This window comes from Labrus mixtus, chromosome 6 (genome assembly GCF_963584025.1).
Source record: "Labrus mixtus chromosome 6, fLabMix1.1, whole genome shotgun sequence".
Taxonomy (NCBI): domain Eukaryota; kingdom Metazoa; phylum Chordata; class Actinopteri; order Labriformes; family Labridae; genus Labrus; species Labrus mixtus.
The window spans coordinates 26184415-26208054 of NC_083617.1; the positions used below are offsets into that span (position 1 = coordinate 26184415).

At 41.7% G+C, this 23640-nt stretch overlaps 1 protein-coding gene across 1 annotated transcript in view; it reads left to right on the forward strand.

Moving 5' to 3' along the window:
* Positions 1 to 23640, forward strand: part of LOC132975873 (adhesion G protein-coupled receptor A3) — a 198574-nt gene that overhangs the window by 11554 nt on the left and 163380 nt on the right. Inside the window, exon 2 of the mRNA XM_061040715.1 lies at positions 8733 to 8804. Within this exon, the coding sequence (XP_060896698.1) occupies positions 8733 to 8804 (72 nt within the window). The remainder of the gene's footprint in view (positions 1 to 8732; positions 8805 to 23640) is intronic.

Here is a 23640-nt window from a genome sequence, read left to right on the forward strand (position 1 = left end):
ATAATAATAAAAATGTCCATCTCAACACCCAAGAGCCTTAAACCAAGGAATAATGAAAACCCTCAGATTGGAGAACATGAAAATGTGAAATATCAACCGAGGAAAAACATGAATGACTGTTTCAAAGAACGATGAGGTAATGAACTGCTTCTCCAAAAAGACTGGAGCATGTTTGGATTCCAACAATGCAAACATCGCAACTTCAACATTTTGAACATCAAAAAGCCAAGAAAACATTTCTTTTAACGACTTTCTAAAATATATTGTTAAATCTTTATCTAAACAACTGTAACTGGGAAACCTGTCTCAGCTTTATAAACCAAGTGTGTGTATTGACCAATATGAAGTTTCTATTACAGTCAGAAATGTTTATCGCAGTTTGCTAGAAACGAGATGTTAACCACTTTCTGTTACTAAAACGTATTGTTTCAAATATCAGTATAAATTTAAGAATACAAGATACAACAAAGACAAGCTGACATGTTGCAACGGTAAACAAGGGAGGCGGGACTTTACACAGTCCATTATTGAAAAGAAAACATTTGTGCATTTATCTTATTTGGAGTCGCAGGAAGTAAAACGAGCAAGAAGGTTGCTGAATTAAAAGTTTAGATTTAGAGAAAAAGCAGAAACTGCACGCAGTCTTATTGGGAGATTTGTGGTGCAGCATTCAGAGGATGTTAACTGGTGGTCAGAGAACACGTCTGGCTCTTGCTGGCACTGGAACACATGCAGGCGTTACATGAACCATTTGCTGCGGCCCACAGAGACAATGCTGAATCACTCCTCCTTCATTGTGGGAGCTTATCCTCACAGAACATAATTGATAATGTAAATAGAGAGCTGCTCGGCTGCTCCACAAGTTTGTCATGGCTTGTTTACATAATGTTCAATTCTGTTTTTCCTGTGATTTCCTGGACGTTCCGCAGAAGCCTGAGAGAGGCATGCAGAGGTCGGCGAGCAGACGCACACACACACACACACACACACACACACACACAGAGAGAGCACAGGACACGCTTGAGTTTCCACAAACAGAGGCTGCCTGTCCCGGAGTGGGATGTCCGTCCGCAGAGGGAGGTACAGCAGTGAGGGGGGACAGAAGGGAGACATGGGACAGATCACAGTGACAGCTTTAGTATCCCATGATCTCAGCGTTATCTACCTTCACATCGTCACACCGTCCATGTTGTGTGTTCATTTAACCCTTACAACCCTGCAATAGAAACAGTCCATCAGTGCATAATACAAGTATTATTGCTTATTCTGACGTCATTCCCTGGAAAACGACTTCCTTTCCCTATAATCTTTAATGTACAACCTAAGCTAAGTCAATTAAACATTGCTATTTATGAGAGCATTGAACTGAAGTCTTAAATGAGATGATCTAACATATCTTTTCATGAATAGATACACACTAAATATTTTGAGCCAAAAGTTTAAAGTAGAAACAATTTCCAAGCATTTCGTACAAATTCATGAGATAGTTTTTTGAGCAGAGCGTCGAGGTGTTCTGCAAAATTTTACATTGTGACAACATTTGTATTTTCTGTCTTTGCTTACAGCTGCAAACGCTCGGCAAGAGGTAAAAAGACTTACATTAATTAATCCAAAAAGCACCTGCAGAAGTCAAATTACATTGCAACACATTGGGTATTTTCACATCAAAATATCTGTATTTTCTCTTCCTGTAAAACTCTTGCCCTCAAGGTCAATAGGAAATACGTCAGTACAGGGCAGTTGGATAGTCTCCTTGTTTGTTTAATGGGACTTAAAGTTGTTTCGGCTGTAACTGAGTGTTTGCACTTGTCGTCATGTTTTTTCTTTATTGTTCTGGCATTTCTGAGAGTCTCCGTAAGTTTTTAAAATCCATAAAACAATCAAAAGGTTTTGGACATTATGCTTAAACTTCTAATTTTATTGATGCAGATCAATTCAAACACGAGTACAATTTAAAGCTGCTACTCTGCAGTCGTTGTGTATTTTACTGGTGTTATGCTGCAGGTATGATGTAATGTAAAGCTATCAACAATAAACCTACAATGTAAGGTTGGGAAAGATGAAGACTTAGGTTTCTGTTGCAAAAGGAATTAAGCTATTAAAGTTTTATTTTATATCAATTGAAACACAATAATGCAAACAACGATCTCCCGTGAAGGCATCATATGAGACACTGCAGCAGCTCAGGTTTTAACGCTCTGCAGAATGAAAGAAAAAAAGTCCACTCTGCCTCTGAAACTGTTCTGAGGGTTTTGTTATTTTTCAATAAATCTGTGTGTGAAATATTGTGAAATTGACCTGAATAGTTTCTCACCATGTCCAGTTGACTCCACGCTGGCTTCTATCTGCTGCAATTTTCTGCTCTCAGAGAGCTTTGTGTCAAGATGAATCTAAACTGACAGAAGCCCAGCAGGATATTGATGTCTGGATCAACAACAATAAAAATCTATATGAAATGTTGTTGTACTCTTTTGCCTCCCTAAATGGCCGTCTGTAAATCCAGTGTTCCATTCCCACAAAGCTGAAGTCGTCTGATTGATTTGTGAGGAAAGAAAGTTGAAATTTAAAAGTTCCCACATGTTTCATTCTGTCTGCTGACACCCCCCCCCCCCCCCCCCCCCACCTACCAGCAGCTGTACCTGGACACAGCAAGCCTGTGAACTTTTGATTTATAATGCATGCTCAATCATGAGTATGCTCTTATTATAGATTACACAATAATCTGAGGATAACATCTTTATGATTGACCTTCCAAAACCAATAGACAGGGAGGTGTGCTCAGACCAACACCAAAGCTAACTTTAAATTCCTTCTGATTTCGTATGAATTCATCGCAAAGATGCAAATATGTAAGAGGTGATTATGCATATTGTGGCTTTTTTTTTCCTCATGCAAGATGATGTTTTCATGTCGGGCAACATATCTTGAGACACCATTAAGTGTCTCCACACATGCTGAGATTGCAACATTGATTTGATATCTTACAAGACTTGAGAAGACACAAGATATCAGGATTTGTTACTTTTACAAATCTGCCTTGTGGTGTAGTTATTTCAGCATCCTTTCAACCCATTTCTTGTTATTGAATCAGCATAAAATCTGTTTTATTTAACCAGATGTCGGCCTACATGGGACTTCTTAGATATAGTCAAACTGCCTCTCAGCAGAGACAGATGGACATGAGCTCCACAGCTGAAACAGAACGCTGGTAGCTGGTAGTACATCAGAGAAATCCTGGTACTGATCCAAGCTCATCAAACTGGGACCTGGTCAGCCTCAAGCTGGAAGCAGCTGGAAAGCTAATCCAGATTATTGAAAGGAAACTAAAGCGAAAAAATCACACATGAAAACACTGATTGTTAAGTGGTACATCTTCCCCTCTTATCATTGGTTACTTGGCTTATGGGCTTGAGAGGTGCAGCACAGTAACAACAGGAGGAAGTGCTTTCTGAATAATACATTTTCAAGGTCAGTAATAATCTTTTTATTTCCTATAGTAACCTGTTCATGCTCAGTACTATCTGACTTATTTCCACATTTGGACACCACATTTTTTGTTGAATAAGTTTGAATCTTAGTCTACATGATTTTCTCAGAATCTTACTTTGTGGACTCAAATGTAAAAAACAGTCTTGATGTTGACACACATTTGCTGACACATGTTTGCGACCATCCTGGCCTTTAGCTGAGAGGGGACTTCCTATTTTCCATCCTGCTTTTCCTGCCAAGACAACTGTTATCACTCTGGGGACAGATAGGTACTTTCCCCAAAGATCATGCAGAAGCAAGCTTGTTAAATTTAGTAGCACAGTATACTGGCACTGATGCAGTTTGGCGTGTTTTTTCTGGTCTTTTTCATCTAGAAAAAAAAACGACTTTCAATCAAATATATGACCAAATGAACCACATGTTTTGCAGCTAGATCGCATGTGTGTGTTTGTGCGGTGTGAGAGTCTTCACTGTGACATTTTCAGTGCCCACACTCGGCTCTCCTCCCCCAATAGTTTGGCCAGCAATCTGCCCGTTCAGCACAATGCATTGTGGGAGCGCACTGCTTAATCCTACTGCTAGGATAGAGAATACGTTTCCTGCAGCCATAACGAGCTCTCTGTCGTCACATAGGAGAGCGGTGACACATCCCAATTACCTCCTGCACCTAAAGCAGGCCAATCACTCCCTGAAACCTTGTTAAAAGGAAGGTGGTGGAGGAGAGACGGAGGGATCTGACCTTGTGCTAGTGTGTGAGAGAGAGAGAGAGAGTGTGTGTTTTCAGTGCTGACAGGCGATACACAACATCACACATGCAAAGAAGGGCTCCTGCCTGGAGATGACATGGACATGCACAAAGCGACAGCGTCACAGACACAGAGCAGCCCTGCCTGCAGCCGATGATTTAAGAGGAGGCCGGAGCGATCAATATTTCAGCAGATATGAAATCCAGAAATGCCATCCAAGGTGTATTTAAAATGATGTGAGAGTGGGCTGTAGAATAAACGGAATATAAATCATGAGCATCGTGTCCTGTTGAACCACAGCTTACAGCTCTGTGAGAGATCGTGTGTGTGTGTGTGTGTGTTTCTGTGAGGAGAAGGAAAGCAAGGTTTGAGAGGATTTCACCGAAGTGAATTTGAACAAAAAAAATGAAAACAAATGTTTTCTTTGGACTTTAGTGGAAGTGGATATCAGCAGGCATCTACTGGTTTTCCACTGTTCTTTATCTGTAACATGGCATCCTGTTGTCTCCAGTGTGATCAGCATTTCTTACCAGCTGTCGTTATCTTTTCTTTTGTCTTGTCATTGTTATCTGTAAAAACTCCTGATTCAAACCTCTGCCTTGCAGCTTAATCGAGTCCACAGAATTCACAGAATTGCTGAAATGTGGTGCCAAAGAAAACGTCTGCTTTAGACGAACTGTAATTAAAAGCGTCATCACAAATTGGTTTGTGTTAAGAGCGCTGTAAAGCCACAAACCTTTCATCCGGCTGCCACCATTTTTGATATTTGGGGCCAAAAGTGACCACATCTGGACAGGAAGTCACACCTGAACGATTTTTGACTGTGCTTATAAACTGCCAAATTCTCACCTCTCCAACTGGCAGATTAATCAGAGCAATGTGTGTCCATGTTTAGCACGGGCACGTGGAGGTTGGAAGGCTGGCGGCGATAGCACTGCTAATGCTAGCCACGCTCTGCGAACCAAATTACATAGTTTACCTGCAAACCATTTTAAATAAATTAAGCTTTTTGAACATTTTGACTGTTTTCTGAATGTTTTCTTACTTTTCGGTTAGTCTGAATTTAAATTTGCATTTAAAGTCATTGTTGGTAATTTCCTCCAAATAGACTTTTTAAGATTTTGGTTGAATTTGTCTTTAGGTCCTGACAGAAATTAATAACTCATGTTCTCTGAAAAAGGAATGAAGAAAATCTGTCAATTCAACTTTGACCAATGTCTGCCACGAGGTACCAATCTGATGATCCAATCACAGCCTCCCTGTCTCCCTGCTCGCTCTCTACCCCTTGTGTGCACGAGCCCACACTCAAAGTGCCTCACCGATTACGGAGTTTCACTTTTTTTTTTCTTTAATTGACATACAAATTATTTGCCTCAGAATATCTCCGCCAAGGTAAAGCAATTAAAACATTATTTTTGAGACAGCCTTGAAGTTTGTTTTTCTACCACCCCAGGTGTTATAGTTTATTAATCAAAGTGGTACTCTGTCAGCTTTCTTCAAATGTTTGCCTGACTGTCCAACATCTCCTGTCATCAAAACGAGGACCATTCAGAAGTACAGATCCATTGTAAGAAGTCTGATCCTTTTCCATCCTGTATATATTTTTTGCAGCCTGTCAGTTGCTGGGTAACCAGATTCTGTGAGATTTTTACTTTGCTTCATGTAATATATTTGTTGTTGTTTGAACAGATTTACACACTTGTTAGCTTCCTTCTCCTGAAACCACACAAACCCCGTCTTAATCCTCCTGTGGCACACTTTACTACCTGCACAGTCCTGGTTCATCACCGTGTCTCCGTCACTAACTTACTCTCTGGTGCTTAGTTTGAGTGTGTGAGCAGCTTTTTTTTTTTACAGGACAAACAGTGAAAGTTATTTTCCGGGTGGATGAGTTGACTTGATCTCATGTCTCTTACACTCAAACAGAAGGTAACACTGGCCATATGCAGTCTAACAAGTCACTGTGGGATTTAAACACAGCACCAGACTGGACTGTGTCCTGTAGTGTGTTTGAGTAGTTACATCTCCTCTTGGTTTGTTTCTATGTTTGTTTTTGGATTTGTTTTGGATTCTTTTTTTTTAACAAATCACTGGAACCCTTTAATTCCAGCTGTTGTGACATTTTAAAAACGTATAACTTTTCACACATCAAGTCGTATTTATTGTGAGCCATAACAATATTTATTTCAATAGCTCATGTTGTTTTACAGAATATGTAGTCAGAATGGCATTTTTCTCATAGGCCCTGTGTCCACCTAGCGTTTTTTTCTGAGCGGAAGCGTCTTTTTAAAAAACATTTCCGATGAGTAGAGAGCCACCAGGAGAAAAAGTGCAGCGCACACTGCGAACAGCGTTGTTTTTTTCCAGGCGCTCTGCCTTTTTTGTGCTTCTTCCTTCTTCTTTCAACTTTTCAGAAAGGCGCCTACAGATCGTGTCTTGTACCTCCTCCTCGCTCCGTGTCTGCTGGAGTGAAAACGATCTCAAATTTAAAACATACAATAAAAAGTAACAGAGCAGTGTCGGCCGTACAGCGATCATTGTCAACAATCTGTTGTCATAGAGACAGGATGGATGTGCAGCGCTTTTCTTCTCAGCGCACAAACGCTTCATGCAAACACTCCCGAGCACACAGCCAGCACTTTTCTGCCCGTAACAAACGCCAAGTGGACACGGGGCCTTACATTGTCTTTACATACAAGCTTACACAGCACCACACCTATGAATCATTGTTGTTCCAAGAAATGGACACATTTTTGTACAATGTTTAAGCATTAATTATAAAGTCTGAACTCTGGCATATAGCCGCTGAAAAGCTATATTGAAATTATAGCGTGAGGGACCAAGAAGTAAGACATGAGACACAGGAGTACGTTTAAAGAAAAGTTGGGTTTTTATGTTACCCAGCAAGGAAAACCACTTAACTAAATACAAGGAAAAACTGATGAAACCCAAATCCCCCCTGTGACATCAGAGGGCATGATCTGCTCCAACCAGCTGCCTCCAGCATAAGAGCTTTGTCTTGGCCACACCTTTTGCTCAGATCAGGAAGTTCCCTCCCCCAACATTCAGGTAACTCAAGAGAAAGAAATAATGACAACAGACATAAGGGTTTATTATTCGTTGAATGAACTGTAGGAAACCCAAGAATTAACTAATAACAAATCAAAGTAATTGTGTACATAAGTACGTAAGAGTGATATCACCTGGCCCTCACAGGTATGTTTGAATCAACTGGTGTAAACACTTAAACACCTAATTAAGTGTGTTTTGTAAATCTGACCATGGATGTGTATTTGCACATGTTTTACAATATTGATCCTAGTTTGAGCACGTTTCTGCTCGTGGAGCTTATTAGAAACATGCAGAGGCTTTTTAGGTCGGGTACAATCACTTCTATCTGAACCACTTCTCTTGCCCGCTTCCATCGCTGCAACACCTGTTGGTTTGACCTGATAACTGCTCTCATATCTGGCAAACTGAGGGGCGTCCAAAACGGCCGTGTGGGGGTGCCTTAAAACCGCCTACCTTCTCTGGTCCAAACAAATCCAGAGCATTCAGGAGCAGAATCTAAAGTTAGAAGGAGGACATACTGGCTGCTGCATTGTTGTCAGAGAAGTCAGCACTTCAACATAGCATGTTTCCTTAATGTCTGATCATATAGTGAGGTCTCTTTATCATTTCATTCAGTAGAATCTTACTAATTAGACCTTTAATAAAATGTATTTGGATTGTATAATATCAAAAGCCCTCAAAGGTATAGAAACAGAATTGTGTATATTCAGGTTTATAGTATCCAGGTCTGTCTTTTTTACTCTGTTGTGTTCAGGTTCGGAGGAGAGCTCAGGTCCCAAGGTCCATGTATTGTGCTGAATAATGTGACGAAATATTGTGTGTTTGTGCCTTTCCAGGTTTTTCTGTCCTAGCACTGTTTTTCTCCCACTGCCAGACAAATGCATCACTCATAACATAAAGTGTCTCACCTTGATAATTCATCAAAAACAGAAGCAAAAAAAAAAAGAAAAAGGTGTCGACTGTCAGTGAAAAAGTCTAAATGGAGGCTCAGCCTCGCCTGTGAATATTAATCCATCACTTAGAGATCCCTGTGGTGCGTCTCATTGATTTGTTTACTGTTGTAATGTGAGCAATGGATGATTGAATTGTGCTGAAGCTGCGTTTCTTTAAGCTTTTCTATTAGGGCCGATATTTGACATGCAGGAGTGGAGGGCTGGGGTGGAGTTGGATCATTACCCATCTGAACCACAAATGGCCATAAACAAGACAGAGACGTGGCCGGGATGAGAAATTTACAGCTACAATCTCATCAGGCATAAATCCTTATCTCGCTGCAGCATATTGACAAGCAGAGGATAAACAATTTAGCAGCCATTGGAATAAGTAATTTCCTGCAGCTCTGTTTTAGTGAGATTTACAAATGTGTGCCTCCTTTTACTCGCTCTGTATGCTCAGCTCGTCTTCTCTCCCTCATATCTCCAACAGAAACCTGAGTAACAACAAGATCTCCCTGCTGAGGAACGGCTCCTTCTATGGCTTGGCTGCGCTGGAAAAACTGTGAGTGGCTAAATCAAACTCTCTTTACTTGTTTGTTCTCCCCTGAGTCCTAATAGCTGTCATCACTGGAGCCGTGTCGCTCTGTCATAAGGGGGAAAAAAGGCAAAATGTGGGACATGGTGGGAATAAAGAGATCCTTACAAGAGTTTACTCTGCAGGAGCAGCCACTTTCACTACCCACTCATCAATATGCAGCTTGGCCAGTTGCCCTCCCTTTCCATGTAAGGTGCTTGAGATACCCAGCTTATTTATTATTGCAACGTTGGGTCAGCAGACATGTGACCTTCATTCAGGAGATTCAGAGGAGATTCAGAACTCTTGACAATCTTAGAAAATACAGGCAGACTGCCCCTGAAATCTTTTTCACATTTGCAACTCACAGCAGGAACAGGAGAGTGATTCTAAGGAGGAAGGACAGGAGATAAAAAAGAATGACGTGGAAATGGCGGACAACCCTGAAATGATGAAGAAATAGCGGACGAAGCAACAGAGTCTGAAACTATAATGACCGTTTTTGCCTTTTATATCACAGTGACATGAAGTCTGACATTTTCAAGCATCAACAAAACGCAGCAGTTTCATGTCATGATATTAAATCGATCTCAGGAAATAAGTGTCTTCCTCCCTTAAATTGTGAACTTTCCTGAATATTTCCTGCTGTATTCTCTAATCTGATCACCCCGACTTCACATAGAAATTTTACTAGGGGGCTGGCAGGAAGAATTCCAGGTACTTTGGACCTCATGTTTCACCTCTATTGCCACAATAAATCTCTCCAAAGGGATAATATACAGCATCATATAAAGGCCTTAATGCAGTGCGTAGACTGACTGCACCGAGTCCATGTCAATGAGCTTCACATCACATGTCCCAGAGGTCTGCATGTGATCGGCCTGATGATGAGCACGATGAAGGCTACCCCGTGTGCCCCCTCCGAAGTCAGCTATTGATTGCTTTAACCCTCGTCCAGCCCTGCGATCACTGGCTCTCCACCTGATGGTGACACCGACATCGGCTGCTGATGAGCAGAATCAGAGGGGTGGGGGGGGGGGTGCTGAAATCACACAAAGAGAGAATGGCTTCAGAAGTCTCTCCCTTTCAGTCAGTCATCCTCAGATGTACGCGCACACACATATTAAGCACACACACACACACACACACAAGGCGACATCAGTGACTGCTTTGAATATTATTACAGTCAGTCGGCCCCTGTCTCCCCTGACTGCTTGACAGTTAAACTCATATGTGAATAATGTCAGTGGAATAATCCTGCTCCTCTTCCACTCCTTTTTGGGCGGCAGCTCGGCCTGCAGGATGATGTCACCTGTCTCCCCGGGCCTTATTAGTGCCATTAAACCTTTCCACCTTCAGCCCTGCCGCTCCTCTGTGATAGAGTGATGATTACGAGGCTTTTAAGGACACTCAGTGAGAGGTTTGTGGAGGCTGACCTCTCGGAGCAGCGGTGTGATGTCCTGTCCCTCCTTTCACCCCGCTCTCTGGGTACAGCCTGTCCGCCTGTCCGTCCGTCCGTCCTGCCACATGCAGCACTTGGCAGGGATGTATTTTCCTAGCAGTTGATGCAGAGCCAGGTATCGTCAGTGAGTTGAAAGTGGCGGCCAGCTGTTCCTTCGTCTGGCCCAGCTGACTGACTTCCTGCCTCACTGACTGACTCTGAGTGCTGTGCTGAATCGGCAGCTGATTGACAGGCTTAATAACGCATGTGTTTGTGTTTGCAGCACTCAGGCTGCAGCTGTGGAGCTTTTCAGGCAGAAGTAAAAACATGAAACACTCTCCTCTTTGTATGAGATGGAAATGAAATAACGAAGAAAATAGGTTTTTTGTTTATTAAAGGGTTTGTTTTGCCCAAACTGCTCAACAGATTTTCTCATTTACTGCTGCTGGTATCAAGTCATGCAGATAATTTTGGTTTAATTTGTCTTTGCTTTGAGACATGTTTCTGCCTCCATCCCAACACAGAGGAGGTGATGGGAGTGTCACTGCGTTCAAAAGTTACTTTAAAACGAGTCTACACAGCTCTGTAAAACTTTTCAAGTTTCACCAGTAAAACAAAAGGGCCGTTGGTCGAGCTAAAACAAGCACCCAGTATCTGCTACATGGATCAGAATACAGACCCAAGTACAATGTTGTTGTTTGATAGAATCTATTTCTTGGCTTAGCATTCGCTGTATGGTTGTATGAATGTCATCTCACATTGTACTGATGGATTGTTCCCGACCAAAGCTCTTGACCTGAGTGCTCACCTTGTACATGTTAGAACAGGACAGAGCGTTTTCAATAAAGTTTAGTCAGAAAACTCCCACAGACAGAAGTTGAAGTCACATCTCTGTATATTTCAGTCTTCTAGTATGAGCGACTCGAATGCAAACACTGTCAAAAACACTGTTGCTCCCTCATACACACACTCAGCATCAAACACAAGCTAGCAAATATTCCTTGGTGGTTGGAGGTCTGCAGCTATTTCCTGCCAAAGTTTCTCTCGTTAGTATCCTTTGTTAGGAGGGGGGGGGGGGGGGGGAGACACACCGAACAGGCATACCTGCTGTTGCCATGGTGCTTTCAGAGGCTGTCTACGCTTTTGAGCAGGCCTAATCAAGAAAAACAAAAGCCCCTGAATATGTCTATCAGTAGGGCGGCCAAAATGTCAAACTCATCCACCGGCTGGGAGCAGCTGATCGGGGCGTGATAGGCCCTCATGCCATCCCTGAACACTGCCTGAATCAATGAATGAAGTGCGATCCAAATTCAGCCCTGACTCAGAATCAGTCTGCAGCTCAAAATCACTGTCACAAACAGCCTGAATTGGCAATGCCCAGCCGTCATGTCATGGTATTTAAGCACTGTTTTCATGTTCATATTTTAAAGTGTAATGTTCCTGCTTGAGAATCTCCAGCCGGGACTGACCACAGCTGAAACATTGACCTGTGTTTTTGTCCACTGATTATTTGAGCACTGTATATTCAGTAGATGTCTAACATATAACATATATCAGATGAAAGGGGTGAATGTTTTTCTGATATATGGGCAAACAAGCCCTCTAAAAACTGCACAAGGAGTAATTCTGAAAGCACTCAGTGTTGTAGTATTTTTTTTGCAGCTCATCAAACCTGACTAGGTGCTCCATCCTTACACTTATCATCATCATGGCATTCAATTCCAGAGCAAAAGCACATCAGCAACTTTATTAATCCCCACAGGAAAGCTCTCTAATGGGATTTGCCTGCTCAGATAGTGTCCTCTTAATGGATCCCTGTATGTTGGATGATGGCCTGGATCCCCCCGTATGGACACAAGCCCAGTGCCATCAGCCAAACTGGGTCCCATGGGAGTGAAGCGGGAACAAAGCCTATCTCTGTTCTCTGGTCAGGACACTGAAGCTTTTGCTGCTTCATCATGGGTTCCCACCGCAGAGAGCCCGCAGTGTGGGAACCATCTGTGTGAACGCACCAGGCTGGCACACTCTCAAACTGATTACTCTGCAACAAATTTCTAATGTTTTCATGGATACTTTAGGTTATACAAAAATATCTTATTGAGCCAAAAGTAAAATATCTGCACAGAAAATACTGTGTGTGCTGCTGAGTGTATTTTTATATTAATATACTTTTCAAACAGAGGATATAACAATAGGTTTATTTTATTTTTTTTAATTTTCCTGTTGAAATAAAAAAAAAAAACATTTCAACCAGATAACTTATTCCTGCAACAGATGGCTAAAGCTTTTCTCTTTTGCATTTTTTCTCTTTTTATCTGGTTGTATGTTGGATGATGAGATCATTACCAGGCTCAAATCCAGGTGTTTAAAGTCTGAAAAGCCACCTCCAGACCCACTCCTAAATCCTAAACTATAATTGGCTTTTTTGCCTTGATAGAGGTGGGACTTGTGTGAAAATCAATTATATGTGCTGATTTGCACAGGTTGCTTGTAGCTTAGCTTAGTTTAGCTTTGTTTAGCTTAGCTTAGCTTATCTTAGCTATCACTGGGGCACATTTCATTTTGTTAGGACTTAAAACTATGACTAATGAAATATATATTTTTTACGAGTCCCAAAAGAAATAAACCAAGATTCAATTTTGACACTGGTGCAGTTTTTCAAGTACAAAAAAATATATAGCTGAATTACAAGTCATAGTGCTCAGTTACGTGACTGGCGCTGAGGCCTGGAGGTCAACAGAGCTGAGGACAGTGGAGGTCACCATTGAACACACTGTGGAGTCCTCATCACAGCGGCTTTGCGTTCAAATCCGACCTCGGCCCTTTCCTGCATGTACCCCTCTCTCTCCTCCCAACATTCTCTGGCTCTCTTCATCTGTCCTTTCTAATAGAGGCAAAAAGTCCCCCCCCCAAAAAAATAGGACAAATTGAAACCTATATGTCATTATAATAACATAATGATTTTTTAAAACTGTAAAAGTGTTTCCACATAGTCAGCACTGCTCTTAGAATAAGCTCCCTCCTCATGGCTATGGTCGTTCTGTGAGACTGAACAGTTATTTTTATTGTTATGGAGGTGGATGGGACAGGTGCTTTATTCCCCGCTCACTGTCTAAATGTTTTTTTTATTGGGAGCTGTGGGTCTATTTTTCTGTCCATTTGACCAAACGCCATTTGTCCAGCCTGAGGGATGTGGAGGCCGGCTGAGCAGACAGAGTGGACCTCAGCTCGGAGCACAGACAGTATCGGGTTTCAGGGTGACATGTGCTGTTTCTCATCATGAAGAGATGGTGTCAGAGGAGTTGTGAGGAGGCGTCCTTTACAAAGTTTAAACGCTCCTGGTGTCCACAGTGGTGGTGTTTTTTTTCAGTCCTCCTCCTCTCAGGAGGTGATGGATGAGGGCGGGCCAAACAGCTGAAGGACACACCATCCGTCTGCTTCGGCATAAAAACAAAAAGAGAGCAGACTGATCACTGGAACCAGACCATACCGACCCTAGGGTTATCCTCAGCAGGTCAAAGGTCAGACTTTATTAACAGGGACAGCAGAAACAAATGTGACTGCTGTTGACCTCTTGAGATCAATAATCAGATGATCACTCAATCTTAGATTTTTTTTTATACACATTAGTTTGTAATTTTGTCGATATGTCGTTGTAGAAAATGACTTGCTCCTAATTGAACTTCATGATTATAAAAAATTGAAAATGAAATGTAAACTTTTGCCTTTATTATGCTCCAATACTCGAATGATGAGCCATTTCCCAGATTACTTGATGAGGACACTAAAGCCCGGCGTAGAAGTTGTGGTGTAATCTCAGTTTGCGCTGTAAGACTGAATCATTAAGGACGTACGACATAGGCCCAGGATATATGTGCTCACACTTTACAACCCCATTGTCTGGCACAACCTGAGAGCTCAGACTGCACGAGTGAAATCAGGAAGGAGCTTTTAAATTGTCAATGTGTATGTCAGTCGTCTCATAGGCACGGCTCAAATACACACAGCAGCAAAAACTCACACACACAAACACTCAGCATCATGGATAATCACCAGCTTACTAGCAGCTAAATCATAACAAATATTACCTCAAAGGTCTACAGATATTTCCTGCCCACATTTCTTTCATGATGGTAGGTGGAGGACCGATTGTACAGTCATGCCAGCTGTTGCCACGGTGATTCTGGACGTTGCCTATCAGTTTACGCATGCATGATCAGGGAAAAAAAGGTTCCTGGAGTCATTGGAGTGGGCTTATTGCTCTGCAATCATGTTGTTCTCCATAGTTTACCTTTTTTCTTTCTGCCAAAAACGATCGCAAATTCTTCTTGTCTGTTGTCCGACATTGTCTGGACTCTGGTTGGTGGGGATTGGAATCTGTTTGTGTGCGGTGCTGTTGTTTTTTTGTTTTTTTGAAGGTTTAGTTTTGGACTAAGTAGATATAGGACAGTGGATAGAGTCAGAGATCAGGGAGAGAGAGAGAGAGTGGGGAATGACATGCAGGAAAGGAGCCACAGGTCAGATTTGAACCTGGGCCGCCCGCTTGGAAGACTATATCTTCCTTACATGGGGCGTGCTAACTAACCACTAGGCTACTGGTTCCCCCGTGGTGTGCTGTTTTGTTCCTATCGTAGCTCTAAACAATCAAAACAGTTAGATCATGATGATTTGTTCTCATGTGTGGCTTTCACTAAAAGATCAAAGTCTTTTATTTAAGATTTTAAAAATCTTGCATTACGGATCGGCTTAAGTGACAGCATCCAGACATTACACAGATGGAGTTCCTTCAATGTCATGTTTTGCAGTATTAGCCCACTTAGCTGCTGAACTTCACATGTCTGGAGTGGGAACAGGCTGGTTATTTAAAGCTAGACCTGATGTGGAGCATTGCAGTGGTAGTCTATTGTTGTGTAGAAGCATGCCTGTTTTTCTCTGTTTACCTAAGAGAGGACTTGAGGAACTAAAAGCCTTAAATTGATAAAAGCGTGGTCTGAAATATGAATGCTTTTTTTTTTGTTTGTTTTGTGACTGGGTACGGTGGCCGGGTCACGCTTGAGTAGAAACATGTGAGCAGCATGGGTGTAACCGACTCACTGACCAAGTTTGTAGGTTTTTCTTCTTCGTCTCTCCTTTTCTCAGATTGTCTCCTTCAATTAAACATTTCCGATGGATGCTAGAAATCTGATAATTGAATAGAAATATTCACAATATTTATTCCCAGCTGGGGTATATCTGGACTTATTTGTTGTTTTCGAGGCGTTGCATCAAAAGCATCTCTTGGAAGAATTTGCTTCACACTCTCCTTGAACTTCTCCTTTGTTGTGATAGAAATCTCACATGCTGATGAGAACAGTGGCTCTAAAATAAGACACAGTTGCTGAGCTGTTAACTGGGAAAGTATTTTCTTCACACTTCAGGGTTACTTAGAGCCATCTCCCCCATCTGCTGTAAAAACACTTCTAATTTAAAAACACTGTTTTAATTTAAGTGTGAGCTGAAGTTAAGGTGTTTTACGTAATAGACTAACTGTCACTCCTCGCTAAGAGAAATCTGAGAAAATCACTGCACATATCCCATAAGTAGTACTCATCCACCCACGAGGCGTAAACTGCACTCCAGCAGTGTTTTAGTAATGTTTATCACCGCCCTGAATGGGTTCAAACTGTGGAAACATTTGAGCCAAACACTCCCAAAAATTAAAGCTTTTTTATACATTCATCAAAATGAAAAATCATGTTTTACAAGCTTCACAGTGCTGCGTGTTGACTGTTATAAATAGACTATTTGATCCAGCTGTTTGTCCTGCTGAAAAGGTTGAATAATTAATGCTTGCCTCCTGGTCCTGCTGCGATGCTATTGTACATTATATTTATATAACACACACACACACACACACACACACACACTCACACACACACACACCATTGCTGTCTGACGCTCTGGCTCCTGTAGCTACATCCTGTCACAATGCATTTACATTCAGAGTGGTTAATTGGACTGAGCTGTCGGACTCTCCACCTCTTGGTCCTCAGTCAGCTTTCAGCGCATATTTATTCACGATCATCAGCTGGTGGCGGTGATGTGTCTCTGTGAGTGCCGTTACACTGACTGTTGGCCAGGCCTTCCCTGAAATTAACTGCAAAAACCGAGCCATGAATATTTAACACGTGAATAAATGGTTTTAATAAACGGATTCCACATTAGCATCAGGGTTAGGACCAATCTACTGAACACTGTGTGTTAATGACAGAGACAGTTTTTACAGCGAGCATGAGAGAAGGAAAGTCGATGCATAAAATATTGAGCCGCTATCCTCAACCCAAGAGGCAACTGGACTGGAAAGACGTCCTTGAAGACGTTTAGCCTCTCAGTCGAAAGGTTTCTTCAGTTCTACCCTGAAGGTCTGAACCCTAAAAGATACTTATCATCAGACGAGAAGCACCAAGGCCTGATTCACTAAGAATGGAAGCAGCCCTTATAGCTTTGAAAATGGCAAGTCGTTTGACCCTGCTTTCTGCTTAGTCTCACCTTCTAATACACAAAGCATACAGCGCTAATGATATCAGATATGATAAGAGATAAGTGCAAACATGCCCACACTGTCGTTCTGCTTTGTGCTGTTTGCTCTTGTTTTGCTTCTGAATATGAAGAGCAACTATCTGCACCTTCACTTCATGCTGACTGAGAAAAATGTTGTCGAATGATGAGCTAGCGAGGGGAGGGGAGGCACCTGTAAATGTTTCCATGTGTGCAGCGATGTCACTACAGCAAATGCGCTGAGACATTTAAGCAGGAAAACTGCAAACTGTTTTTTAACTGTTGCATTTTGCCAGGACAGAGAAAACCCTCCAGGGAGCGCTGATACACTTTTTAGCATCTAAAATAAAAATGTAAAGATGGCACTGATGGAGCTCAGGATTAATAAGGATGTCCGATGTTACACTGCATGAACCTGGACTGACTCAGTGGGACAGTTTGGATGTGTGTAGAAAACACATTTCACTGGTTAACATTAGACTTTGACTGATCCTGTCTGCTCTATCCAGAGATCAAAATTAAAAATGTTACAGCGCTGTGGTTTGTGCATAAATGCACACCGCACCTCTATTTATGGGGAAACACACTCATCATTTCTGCTGCGGCAGAGTGACTGCAGCCGGTGTCTAGTAAATACCTGCAACCAACCCGCAATTAATCAGGATTTTACATTTTATGACCCGTTCGCATGATCCACATTGACAAGACTGCGATCTGCTCATCACCACGACACGTGAACTGTGGCTGAACGAGACGGCATGTGAACGAAGAATGCAGGAAAACACGCCTCACACCCTCTGCTCGAAACTGAATAGATGGCCTTATATAACATAACTGACAAAAAGCGGTGGCATCTAATAAAGGTATTCAACAACAGAGTCAACTTTGAGATGCATATCATTAGCACTTGTCTGCTGCTGCTGTCTCTGTCTTACAGAACCCTGCTAGTGAAACAGGAAAGGAGGGGAGGTGGGGGGGGGAGATGAAGGAGGTGTGTGATGACTGAGACTGAGGATGACTTCAGTGGATGAATAAACTGATGGTAGACATTTTTTGAACATTGAGCCCTGCAGGAGTCACCACCTATAGGCAAGCTGAGCAGCAGCTGAGTCTGCAGACCCTCCTGACATCCTGTGTTTGCTGGAAACTCATGTTTAACCTGGAGCTGCTGCATCCATTGTTTCTGTAGACCTGTGCAGATAATTCAACTACCAATAAAAAAAACAAAAAAACAATGTGTAAGCCATAAATACCAAAAGGTCATTATTAGACTCATTTGGTTATGTTTAAAGGCTCCCTGGTGTTTCTCCATCATTGCTTGTTTATAACAACCCAGCCAAAAATGTTAAAGTGCAAAGATGTAATAATTTTACTCTGAGTCATCTCTACTGATTTTTCAGGAAGGTGGGATTTTCTCTTTTATACAGGAAACAAGCTGCCTTAAGGTTCACACATCCTGCGCTGTACACCAGCACACCACTTAGAAATATGAAACTATCCTAATGAATGTTTATGTCATTGCCTCATTTTGTTAAATGCGCCGACAATGAGAAACATCAGGCAGCATCACTTTCCATCTGGATGAGTGCCCAAGTATCTGCAACAAACTGCAGTTGTATTTGTTTATGTACTTCATTTAGAATTTGACCTTTAGAGAATCTGATGATATTTCTATAATAACGTCAACAGTGAGATGGTTTTAATGAGACTGCATGATTAAACGCTGTTGGCTATCAGAGAAGAAGCTGTGTAGAGGATGTGGCTGCAGTGTGTGTGTGTGTGTGTGTGGGCCTGGTCAGTGTAAGTGTGTGTGTGTGCAGACCCCTGCATCAGTGTCTGTGTGATGTGGTAATAATCTGAATTCGGGGAGGAATCTGCCCATTAGTGTCACATAGTGAGCAGGCAGACATGCTCGTGGTCATACGGCCCGGGAGAAACCGAGAAGGCTAAGATATACAGCACCGTTTAAATTAATTGGGAGGCACTTCAGTAGCTTTTCAAACATTAACCACAAATGTCTGAGTTTATACCAAGAGCTGCTCCTGCTCTTCAAACATGCAGGGCCGGGGGAGTAGAAAACGGTTATTGTTTAAACATTCATCTCATTTGAGCTGCTCCAGCTGTATCTACAGTGGATATGTGGGGCACGGCTCCCAAAGGTAGTTATCGTTTGTTTGTATGTGTGTGCGTGCGTGCTCCATAAATCCTCACATGGCGGCCGAGGTTTTTGTTTACCTTACATTCTTTTGTTTGAAACGGGCTATTTTCAGAGCCAATACTTCGATTTCATTTCCCTGTTCTGTCTGTGTTTTTAATGGACTGTATTTAGAGGGCTCCATGTTTTCTGATTTGCTCCTCTTCACTGTGCTAAAAACATTTTAGCTTTGTGCTCTTACTGCAAATCCTGCCTACAATAAAAAGCCTCAGGTGGCATAATGTGCTCTCCTCGCTGGAAGGATTTAATTGTGAAATATTGGAGGAGTGTGCGCACAGCTTGCGTGGAGCTTCATTAACAGCAGCATGTTAAATTACGACCAAACAATGTGACTGAGAAGAGCACAGCATTTGTGTTATGAGGTAAACCAAAGAGTCAGGCAGAATAAAAGGAAGGACGGATTGTAGAGAGAAACATTATTCTATCTTAAAATAATAATGTGCCTCTTTTCCACCTTAAAATAGTAGAAGTCAATTTAATAGTTTGCAATCTTTCAACAGTGAGCGTGGAGTTCATCCCATTTCCACAAAGCACTGACCTCCCCTTCTTTCAGAACTTTATAGTTTGTGGTTTGCCCGCAAAAAACTGTGTGCGGCTCTATGGCACTATTCACACAGCAGCCTTCAGCTAAAAAGAAGCCAGTCAGCCTGTCTCTGTACTTTTGATACAATGGCTGAGGCTGAGAGGAAGAGGATGGCGATGGATGGAGCTAAGAAGAGAAAAAGAGAGAAACTAAACAAGAAGCCGGACTAGAGTAAATATCAGACAGGCTTTCACACGTTGGCAGAGAGCTTGGTGAAACAGTAGGCTGCACTTCCGACACCGAGCTGGCTATGTCAATACACTGTGTGTGTTTTTAACCACAGTACTGCTGCTCTCAGAGAACTTCATTGGGCACCTAAGTGCACCAAACTGAATTCCTCAATAATGTTGCTTTGACTTGTCATTTTAAGATATTTGTTGTGCCTCGTTTTACTGCTGGTGTAACCTGATGAATTATTTTTATGCTTCTGAGCATGAAAGCATTTCATACATGTTGCCAACCTCGTTTTCACATATGCTCCTGAAAATGTCTGGAACATTTCATGCAGACTGGCCCTTTAATTCCTCCGGACTCACAGCATTAGGGGAATACTAGTCAGACAGAAGACGAGGGTCTCTGAGGCATAACATGCTGTAAAAAGATGGCGGCAACAGAGTCCAACGCTATGACGAAAAATGTTCTCTATCTAAGTATGACACTGCTATATGCAGTTGGACATATTTATGGTATCAACAAAGTGATGGGGCAGAGTGATCAGAAAACAATTCATTGAGATCACACTGTATATGTGCATCGGGTCTATAGTAGTACACTGGTCACAGGATATAAACGTCACCAGTCTTTCTCGCTAGCAGTGAATTTTCCTGAATATTTCTAGCTTCGTTCTCACACTGGCTCACTAGGAAAATGTTGTAGTGGGGTTAATAGGAAAGTTTCAGGCTGGAAATCGGGGTGATAAATGTGTCTGTTTGACATATGCAGCTTTCCCTGAAGATATCAGAACATTTTCAGAGGGTTTGTGCATGTGTGAAGCACCAATGAGGTCCTAAAATACCAGCCAGTGGGTCCCGACTGTCTCAGTAAGAATGTCAACATATGAAGCCTGCTGACAAAGTGTTGTTTTCTGCTGCATATTAAAATTTTAAGTACCAGAAATGGCTTCTTTGTTGGTCACATGGTTGTTGCTCGTTGTGGTGGGCCTCCTGCAGATGACATAGAAAGAAGAGAAGCTAGCTTGCTCCATAGCAAAGTTGAATACATATACTATATATATGACATGGAATATTTATGGGCTGTGCGCCTTAGCTGCTGGTCCCTCTTGTTTCGGTCTTAAGTTCCTCTTCATCTTGTTTTTTTATTTTCTTGTTCTTCCCTCTCCAATAAACAAAAGTTTACCCATGGAGCCGGTCTCATGTCAAGCCAGGAGAAGTTCAGCAAAAATGTGCAGAGACTTTGAGCTGGCAGGAATTAAACCATCCCTCAATTCTTTCTTAATAAAACTTAAAAAAAAGAACTTTCCTCCTCCTTTCTCCTCTCACATTTTTTATGTAAATAACACCAAACTTGCTCCATTATCAGACTATCCTGCACTATTCACCAAGGCACTGTTTCATATTTAGTCATGCAAATATTAGTATTTTCTTATTATGTTTATTGTTGATATTTAATGTTGTACTTGTACATAAGAGAGCACAGTTCACTGAAGTTAAATTCCTTGTGTTTACCTGGCCAATACATCTGATTCTGATAAACTATCCACATATTTTAGATGGATCAGATATTGAGCAAACAGTGCTTCAAAAGGTTTTACTGCAACATATATATTATTAAATCTCTAAGTAAGGTTAAAAAAAACATCCTTTTTATGACTTGTAACCAGGGGAGCCTTTGGATGATTCAGGTGTTTAATGCAGGTGCTACACATTTCTTAAGCAACAAACAAGAAAACAACGGCACTACAACATATACTAATACTACAAACGCGAGAACACTTAATTCTGAACATAAAGATCAACATATCAAATGTAAACAACCACAAAAATCAAAACCAAAGAAGCTAAAGATGTAAATTGCTTAATGAGCAGTTATAAACGTCTTTACCATGGAAACAGCAGCACACGTCGGCTGCTAGCTAGCAGCTGCCTTCATCCCGTCTTCTTCTTCCTCCATATCATTTTCGTTATTATCATCTATGCTTTGTTTTTCTATGCCCTCTATGTCCTCTATGGTCCTTAAACAAATGTATAATAATAATAAAAAACTAGAATTCACGTAACTTATTTTGCCCTCTTTTGACAGTCTAATGAGTGTCGTCAAAATTGGTGGTACGAGCTGGTTTTGGACTAGCTAACATTTAGCTAGTTAGAGGTGAACAATTTAAATGCTAAATTAAGGACGGGGTGCAAAAACGGTTGGATTCACTTAGTTGATTATGCACTGGTTTCGGTGGACTAAGGCTCAGTTATTTCTGCATCCTCAATATAGGAACACGCCGCCTGTGCACCTATCTGCACCTCATTTTAAGACCAACGCTCCCTTGGGCGCTAACAGTTTTTATTTGAACTATTTTGTTGACCTCTTCAGGTAGTTCTGTAAAAGCTGTTTCTGCATTCATTCATTGTCACGGTGGTTAGTATGACGTGAAGATTTTTGGTTGGATTCACTCAGCTGAATTAAACGTTATCTATGGAGTTACTGAGGAGAAAACAATACGGTCCATTCCAGAGTGTGTGTGTCGGTTTGTTGGTGTGTGTGAGTGACAGGGAATAAGACCTCTTGAACTCGTGAACTTCAGTGCAGCTACTTCATGTGAGTCAAGTTTAAAAGCAGAAGTTGTTATGTGTTGAGAGAAGAATCAGAGAAATTCAAATAAAAATTCTGACCAGAGTTCACATAAAACATCAGCAAATATTTAGCTAACCGTGTGAGGCCTCTGATGAACCTCAGAGCTGTACTCCAATCCAAGTGTCACATCATGATGTATGCACTGAAAATAAATCCCACAGTTTGTTTTATCCTGTTGGGAGCAGCAGCTGCCTGGAGTGTACTGACAGAGGACGTTACAGATCACAACAGACAGTTAATCACAGAAAAGGAGGTTAAATCAACTTTCAAATAGTTTCCATGGATTGTTGAAACTTTTTGGCACCCCTGTAGTCGTATTATGTAGCAGACCCCGCCTGTCTGAGACCTCAGCAGCCGACAACACACCACCATAATTGATGGCGTTTATTTGCAGATACTTGCTGGCTCAGGTCTGATGACTATGAAAGGTTGTTGTGTTGCCTGAGATGATCTCCTTTGATTTATATGGCCTTCAAAATGACCTCATACAGGAGAGCAGTAAAACAAACAAGACTAAACTGTATGAATCCTCTTAATAATAATTAATATCTAAATTTGAATGTTTTGTTTATTTTTTAAGACTTGCAGGTCCCTGCAGTCCCTTTGGGTTGTTACAAATGTTTTCCTCCTGACTTTTTCCACTTTGGCTATTTTATGTATATTATTCCCGGATTCCTTGACCTTGTCTTGTACAGTCGTTCATTCCCTGTAGGTTGACTCCCTAAGCTCTGACCTCTGCCCCTGGGTAAGGCAGTCAGCCGATAAGGTGGAAAGTGAACATTCAGCAGATCCATGCATGGTAGAGCAGTGTGCTGTGAGACGATAAAAAGGAGGTGCTGCAGGCTGAAATGATGACCTTTTGACCACCACCCTCCACCCGCTCTTTTGTAGCATATTGTACATGATCAAAGACGACTTTGGATGACAGCGGAGATGAGAGCTAGCTGTTAGCTGACCTGACTTGGAGGTTAGCCTGTCAGGAAGGCAACCTTCAGTGCTCTCTCTAAAGCAGACTACACCTTGCTGTGTGAATGACCAATCCTGCAGGATGAATACTGAAAGTCTCATTAGAAATTCTCAATGTGACAGAAACAGAGAGAGGTGGCATGTTCTGTTGGCGCTGATAGAACGCAAAAAATTTCTGGAAATTGCTAAGGTGTGTGCACTTCCGCATTGGAACGGCATATGACAGTTTGGACACTGAAAACATTGAAGACACATAGTTGCACCCCTCAGCGATGTA